Source organism: Gadus morhua, chromosome 1 (genome assembly GCF_902167405.1).
Source record: "Gadus morhua chromosome 1, gadMor3.0, whole genome shotgun sequence".
Taxonomy (NCBI): Eukaryota; Metazoa; Chordata; class Actinopteri; order Gadiformes; family Gadidae; genus Gadus; species Gadus morhua.
In genome coordinates this window covers 15,099,754-15,108,250 of record NC_044048.1, presented here as the reverse complement: position 1 = coordinate 15,108,250, position 8,497 = coordinate 15,099,754, and the positions used below count along the sequence as shown (strand labels likewise).

The following is an 8,497-nucleotide window of genomic DNA, read 5'->3' as shown; positions in this document are numbered from 1 at the left end:
ATGATGTATTAAAGTTGCAATCATGCTTTGTTTAGCCACGTTTAGTCACGATTAGTCACGGGTGTAAATGTAAAATAGTTTAACTTTAAGACGCTTGTACACTCCAGTGGCACAGCCTTCACAGACCGTCACAAACCCAGACAGCAGACCGACTGGGCTCTGCGCTGTGGTGTGCTCTCTTGTTTTTTCAAAGCCTTGCAACACAATGATCATCTATTTTTCATTGAGCATCAGGACTTACGTTGTCACGTACCAACATCGGTAAATAATTAAGCAAGCAGAGGCTTGAAGATATTTGGTGTAAATAAAGTCACATTATGATGCTGTGATGGAACAGCTGGCTGCACAGGCCCACACACACACACACACACACACACACACACACACACACACACACACACACACACACACACACACACACACACACACACACACACACACACACACACACACACACACACACATACACACACAGTGCCCTAATTCTCTGCCCACTTGGGAGTTTCACCACAGCCAACTAGTTAGCATGGCGGAACTAGTTGCCCATTGTGTGCAGATCCTCTGGTGTAAAAGGCCGTAGCCTGGTCCCGGGAACGACCAGGTGCTACCATTCCCCCTCTTAATCTGTCTGCCAAGTCTCTGCTTACAGAGTACAGGAAGCTTCCTGCTGGTCAATGCATGTCCGGTTGTCCCAGGGCACCAGAACACTTACCAAAGCCTCACAGGCTTGGGGATTCAACTATGGCCAATATTTAAAAAAGGTATTTTTAATTTTATATTTTTTCTCCAGTTTATGCTTGCCAATTTTTCATCATCAATGTACGTCGCCTTGGAAAAGGAAGAGAAACTAATTCAGACCACTGGTCAGAGAGAGTAAAATGTTATTAAAGGACCTAGGATGATGAGGCTACATTTAGCTAAGGACCAATGTTCGCAGGTTTGCTCTCTCTACATACTCAAGTCGCAGCTGATGAAGGCAAACTGGAAATTCAGAGAGATGTTGCACAGAGTTTTGCTGTTTGAGCATAAAAAATTAACAAAGTATACACAACACATTTCTGCACTCTTTATAACTCATGTGAAGTTTCAACCCTTGCCCTTGGCAAAGTCCTCTCCTGCACTGTCCCTGCATGTTACATTGTAGTCTCGTGGTTTAATGACCTGCTGCCAAGTGTACAGTCATCATTTAATTAAAACAGCCTTCAAACATGCGTTAAAACCACTCAAAGACAGTCAGTGTGAACACGACAAAGTTGCTCATGTAAAAAAAGAATCAGGGCAAAGCAACATTACAGTAGAGCCTCACTGCTACACTGCTTCTCCATTAAGTCGCCCCTTAAAGATGAATGAGGCCTGTAGGGCTTCTGGGATGTGTGTTGCATGTTGTGCGTTGTGTGTCACCAATTGCGTGTTGTCTGTGGTATTAAACAATGACCAAAGAAAGACTACTACCATCATACCAGGCCAAGCTAACATTCCAGCGCTATTATGGCACCAACATGGAGGCGGTCATCATAATGTGACATTCGTACAATAACTATTCCTTAAAATATATGCATAAAAAACGTAAAGAGATAATACAAAGTAGGCTATCACTGGACTTTCACATAATTAATAACCTAACATAGATAGGTACTAGTACCATGCAAATGTTTTGACCTTAAAAATCGGATTAGCTGCTTGTTTTCCTGCACCAAACCAAAGAAACATACTCAAATATTAAAAATATTCCACAACTGCAATGCTATGTCAAACTCAGAAATATGCAAGGGAACTGAATTCACTGTGTTTACCTCAAAGTGAACAAAGAAGAATAATGTTTGAATGTGGGAAAAGTTACCGGTTTTGAAATGTGTTGGATTCAGTATTTATCGCTTGCCTTGAAGGCCTGCAGAGTCTCAGCACAGCCTAACAAAACAGTGATGTTTTGTTAACCCCCCCGCCCCGCTCCAAACACACACACACACACACACACACACACACACACACACACACACACACACACACACACACACACACACACACACACACACACACACACACACACACACACACACCACAGATGTGTGGCGCTTGTTGAAAGGCAAACATTAAATTGTCTTCCAAAGAGATCAACCAAAAAGAACTCACCTGCAGGAGTGTCTTGAAGGCACAACGCAGCAGATCAAAGGAAGCACCAGGCAGGCAGAGGAGGAGGGAGGAGAGAGGAGAGAGAATACTGCATGAGAAGAGGTCGCCTGAACCCTAACAGCAGACTGCTGCTGCAGAAGATAATATAGTAGATCGTAGACAGATCACATAGTTGATCACAGATACAGCACAGATAGATACCAGATAATAAACAACAGAAACCTTTAGGCTTGTGAAGCGCCTCGTATTATCCTGCTCACTAGGCCTTCACTAATAAGGCTTTTATTAGCCTACCTTCACCTCCTTAATCTGGCCTCATCAACCTCTGTTTTGAAAGGTAGATAATAAAGCATCAAGAAATATATACATTTAAATATATTAAAATAACATAAGAACCATAATATAAAGAAGACAAGCATCAACAGTAGCTGATGTGCTTATAGTCTGTGTGGCTCAGGAAATCCTATGCTGACGGTGAGGAAAGATTTGAACTGTTCTTGGCTAATGCTGCCAAGATAACAGATTTTCTCGTCCAGACCACCACCACCTCCATCACCCCCTCTAACTCCACCACCTCTACCACTACCACTTCCACCATCACCACCTCCACCACCACCAGGGCCTGAAGGGAACCCAGCTGCCTGGCCAACAGATGGTCAGCCATCCTGGGCTACAAAACCGCCATTTCTCTGGCCCGCTGAAGCATGTTACACTCATATGATAAATATAACATTTCTAAAGGACCTGAATGATAACTTCTACCTGCCAGATGTATATGAATGTTCTATTATCACGTTGTATTGACCTACTAGTCAGTATCAGGTTAATAAAACCAGAAGGTAAATGACATTATAAATGTAGGTTTAAAATATGATCAGTTATCTCTAATTTCAATGTGAACTGGTGGATGTTTGTTTATTTACTGCATGGTCAACAAGCATCCCGGTGGGCAGAAGTATAAGGGACACTAGAGAAACCGAGCTCAGTCCATGTGCATCATCCTAACTTGCATATTAACAGCAAGCACGTTCTCGGATTAGTATTCCTTAAAACACTCAACACTAAACATGCCATCACTTCAGTTGATTGGTGTTCAACTCACTCCCGGCCACACAAGCTCCTATCCCCAGCATGCTTAAAAGGGTTAGTGTTGGTTCATCTGAACTCTAATTGGCCAAATTAAATGAAGTAAATCCGGTTAGAACCCATTTCAACAAATGGCAGCAATGATTTTTTCTGTTTTGTCAAACAAAACCAGAATTTAATGAATGATGAAACAAAAGAACATTATAGTTAGGACTCACTCGTTGCTGTATGGTCGCGTGTTTGTGTTCCATGTCTCTCTTCTCCATAGCCGAGTCGATGACCAGCTGATCCAGCTGGAAAACAGGCACAACACGGGGCACAATATTAGCCGCTACCGGGCCAATATCAAACAGATACCTCCATCTACGGTCCACAGATACACTCTGATCCTCGTGGAGAGCCAGCACCAAGTCTGGGGTATCTGGGTCTGGCAATATGTCGGGGCAGAGGCCGTATTGACGGGTGTCTGATCGATCGCTTGTTGATGAGGCAATCGACTGGGTTCCGCTGCCAGTGTTCAGGAAACCAGGTCCACTGCACATAAACCCTCAATATAAAACAACTAGTGTCTCAGCTGGTGTGTCTGAATAGATCTGGGTCACTTAACACCCATGTTGTTATTGTGTGGAGAAAGGATTGCGTTTGGTGATGTGTGGGTGTATTCCAAAACAATAACAAATCAAACAGCTATTTGACTGTGATTATCATCCCTCATGGGGGAACCAATCCTGAGCAGAAAATAGTGTATCCGAGTGACAGGGCGCTGCCTTGATAATAGATAGCAAACTGATGGTGTGCTCACCTCAGCAGCCAGCTTCTTCATGTATGGATCGATGGCATCCAGGAGGTTGTAGCCCTGCTGGAACAGGGAGTACTGGGCGTGCATAAAGGACAGCATCTGGGGAAAATTCAGAAGGGGTTCACAATAAGGTGCTTACTGATCCGAGAGCAGCAGGTTGAGCTGATGGTCTGTTTGTCGGGGAGCAAGGTCACTGAACAATCTCTCAATGCATCACAGCAAAACCCTTGCAGTGGTAACATCGGTAGAGGCCACGGTGAGTTATGTATTAGTCATGACAAATTACTACTTTTTATCATGTTCATTCTCATGTTAATCCATAAAATGGTACTTACAGCATCTAGGATTTCAAATTTCTTCTTAGCCTTGAGGACATTGATCTACAGAGAAAGAAGATGGAAAGAAGTGTGTTCAAAGGGACGAGCAAAACGTGAATGCTGTCTGTCGGTAACTTTGCAGTGCCTGGGATACTACCTTTGTTTCCTATCAAATAAAACTCCCTCTAGTGGACACTGTACATTTCAGCTGTGGCTGGTCTTGTGTAACATGGAAAGAGAAAAAATAAATAACTGAGTAAAATATAATATCATGAATTATATATGGTCTATAGTGGCCTTATACAAAACCATAACTAAAGTATATATATTATATTAGATCTGGCAACTGGTGTACAATTACATGGATATCTGTTATCTCTGGTATGTATTGCATCTGCTTATCACTAACTTGGGGAACAGACACGCTCCCATTAGCCCCACACCGCATTTAATCAAAGCAATAAAAAACATTGGTGCATAGCATATCGCAACTAATGCAACACCATTATGATATTTTTCATTACGTTCAATGAGTCCCAGAGTACAGTATGTGTACATACACACACATCCTACATCTCTCCAGTGCAGAGACCTTTCCCATTGCTGCATCGGGACACATTTCACAATGACGTGAAAGGGTGCATTGTTTTGGCGGCATGGGGGACGACTGCCAGCAGACACAATGAGGAATGTGGCGAGGGGAGGGAGGGGCGGGCGGGGTAACCTTCATAGTCATTGTGCTGAATCTGTCTCTTTGTACCCGGTAGGCATGCGCCGTGAGCTGAGCAAAGACAAGCCATGCGGCACGCAGACGGCCGCATGCATGGGCACGGAGAGCCAGGCCAGGCGCGACGCCATGCAGTCGGGGTCGCCCTCTCCCCCTGTGAGTGACACGCTGACCCCGGTCGGCCGGTCCGACCCGTCTGGCCAGATGTCTGCTGGGTAGCCGCATCATGTGTCTGCGTATGGTGCTTTAGCTGGTTTGTTTGTACCCACTCTACGCGCCATATTCAGTGAGATATTGTCGACAAGCAATTTAACGTTCAACATCGTCGCATTTTCGTCAGCCACTTTGTCAGTGGGGTTAGGGTTTTACCTATATGTTATAGATATTTTACATGATATGTTATATTTTAACTTTTTTTACAATAATTTGCTGCCCTGCATTTGTGTATATTTGTGTTTTATATCGACACATCTATAAAATGTAAACTTTCTTTAGACAGTCCTTTCAATCTTAAGCAGATCAATTGTTGCAATAGAAACTAATTCCCTAAAGATGAATTAGTTTCTGAATCTCAATCTCATGCAGACTAATTTAGAGTGAACATATGATATTCATTTCATAGACATGAATACGCAGCAGGTCGAGAAGAAGACGCGTCCTGCCCCTGCATGCTACCACCACATGCCATGAAGACCGATGAAGATGTGTGGTGCGATGAAGACGTCGATGCGCGCCGCGTGCTCAGTTCCCACCTGTAGGACGTAGTCCAGCGCCAGGTGTCTGAAGCACTTGCGGGTGATGCTGAGCGTGCTGGTGGCCTCCTCCACCTCGTGGGGCTTGTTGCGGGGGGCCTGGGCGTTCTTCACCTGGGCCAGCTCCAGGTCCTCGCGCACGCGGTCAAAGTGCTTCTTGGTCTCCTTGAACTTGCGCACGTCCCTGACGACGAGAGGCACAGCAGGTTGGAGGAAGTGAGCGGGTTTCTCATCATCTCCCTCAACTCTAACAAGAGTTATGTGATGTCTTTTATTTGTATTGTACAGTATTATCTCATCTTAAAACACAGCGGTAGACATGGCAGCTATCTGCATCAAGCTCTAGAATAAAGTATCTAATTTAAATCATAAAAGCAATTGATGCAAGTCATATTCTTAGATATAAATAATCCCATCTTTAGCAAAACACAACACAACTTACTCCTTCACAAAGTTGTGCAGCTGCTGCTTCACAGACCTCTGGGCTTGATCAAAGAGAATCTGGAATAGAATCAGAAGACTGTGAGACTGAGACCGCAGCAGACGATGATGTTTTTAGAGCACACATTGACCCCCAAAATAATAAATATGATACAGACTAACGACACTCTGATGTACAACCAGATGATGATTGTGGCTGTGTGTGTGTCTGCATGCTAATATTCATGTATGTGTGTGGTGCTTGCATTTGTGTGCATGTGGAGGGTGTTTTAATACGGGGTGAGAGATTTTAAAAAGGCGCGTCATCCTGTATCCAATATTCCTACATGGAAGGAATTATATCCTCCGAAATGAATGCACATTTGAAAATAAATACAGCCATCAGTCAGCAATGTGAATTTAAAACCCCTGTGGGAACATCTGAATCATGTTACGCCAACAGGGGGCGACCCGGCACAGTAGCTGTAGAAAGAGCAGGGGGGAAAACGGTGTAATTGTTGTTAAAGAATAAAGATGTAGCAAATATCACCCCGAATCAAATACACCCACGACAAGACAAATACGTACAAAGGCGTCCACTTCACCATGTGGAGGCACTAAGTGATTGCTGCTGCCATGTTTCTGCTGCTGCTGCTTCTAAATAGGTCATTCAGGCACAAGGGGAGGGAGCCAGGGAGCCAGAGAGCGAGAGCTAGACACAGTAAGGATGGAGAAAATAACAGCGAGATGGAGGGGGAGGTGTTCAGTAGAAAAAGCTAAACAATGTGAAGACATTGCAGAGTCTGCATCTAGTGCAGAGTGTTAAGATATAAATATTTTAAAAACGAATAAACACCCACCGGACAAATTTTCGTGTCTTAAGAAACGGAATGAACAACGACTGCCTGTTTTGAGGTTTCACGTCCTCGCTCCCTGGTTAAGCAACTGACTGCAACTGTGTGTGTTTATAGACGGTTTTAAACGTGGTTTGGGCATCTTACGATAAAGATGTTTAATGAAGACGATAAAACGATACTAAATTCCCCCTAATTGTTTCATTTAAAGGTTAGTGACATATAGAGAGAGCTTAAGATATGAATGTGTTTGAAAGACCTATCCAGTATTTTGTCCTTTGAAACACTATATTGTTTTATACCCTTTCATTTTAACACATTTCAATGGCTAACTCACTCCCCAATGCACCCTAAATCCTCTTTAACAGGTGTGCCTGGCCAAATTAATTATATATTTAACTTCATTTCATTGCTCTATAAACTTCAGTGGATCCCAGGAAAGCAACAGGGGGAGTAACAACAGCAGAAGAAGTCACCCAGTCGACTGGACACTTCATTCTCCCTCTAATTAACACACAAAGACATTCCTTAACCACAGAGGTGTATCGCTTCCAACCAGCCATAAATAGTGCAGATAACAGAGCCAGGCCTTCTTTCTACCAGTGCATTCTGCCAGAGAGTTTCTTTCAGACAATTCTGGGACTGTTTTATCTTATTGCGCGGCATGCACGCAGACAACCCCCCCACCGCCTTCCGTCAGCCATAAATCCCCAGTCTGGAGGCGGAGGGGGTACAAGCAGGTCTGGCAGAGCGTGTGTGTGTGCGTGTGTGTGTTTTGTATGGTCAGTTTGTTTGCCTTGATGCCCTTCAACGTGCTGCAGTAAACAGCGAGGGAGGGCTGGTGCCGTGTGTCCGGGAGCACGGTGACACGCGTTCGGTGGCCGAGAGGGACTGCTGATGCTGCTGCTGCTGCTGCTGCATGGCGCTCACGGGGCTCAGGGGAGGAAGATAAGACCGGAACAATCTCTGGATGAGTCCTGAGTGGACAATTTGGCGGCTTATTGTGTTTTGCACTGGGAGGTCCTCTGTGGGATTTTTTTGCTTTCGTGTCCAACAGCAGTCGTCCAATGAGAAGAAATAGTTTAAAAAAAAGCCAAGTTAACTAGCATTCTTGAAACGTGCGGGCAGCGTGCACGGGTGTGGATGTGTTTGTGGGGCGTGCACGGCTGAGGCTGCAGCTAAAAGTGCTGAGAAGTTTCCTGGCCCCGGAGGACGGTGCAGCCTCCAGCGCTGCAGGTCTTTGTTGGGCAGCAGACTGTGGCTGTGTTAATTGGACCAAGATGCCACAGGTGCTGAGCAGAGTGTAAGGGACTGCAGTCTGGCAATGAATTATTAAACAACGTATGTGTATAATGAGCCAAGATTATCAAGCCACTGAGTGTATGTTTTGTGTTGGCATGAAAGGCTTTATT

General features: G+C 44.5%; 1 protein-coding gene across 2 annotated transcripts in view; it reads right to left on the bottom strand.

Moving 5' to 3' along the window:
• Positions 1-8,497, bottom strand: part of acap3a (ArfGAP with coiled-coil, ankyrin repeat and PH domains 3a) — a 55,332-nt gene that overhangs the window by 19,436 nt on the left and 27,399 nt on the right. For both annotated transcript variants that reach the window (XM_030358153.1, XM_030358144.1), the window contains exons 5-10: positions 6,254-6,312; positions 5,812-5,995; positions 4,351-4,395; positions 4,019-4,114; positions 3,435-3,509; positions 2,131-2,142 (exon numbers count right to left, since the gene is read on the bottom strand). In XM_030358153.1, coding sequence (XP_030214013.1) covers positions 2,131-2,142; positions 3,435-3,509; positions 4,019-4,114; positions 4,351-4,395; positions 5,812-5,995; positions 6,254-6,312 — 471 coding nt within the window. The remainder of the gene's footprint in view (positions 1-2,130; positions 2,143-3,434; positions 3,510-4,018; positions 4,115-4,350; positions 4,396-5,811; positions 5,996-6,253; positions 6,313-8,497) is intronic.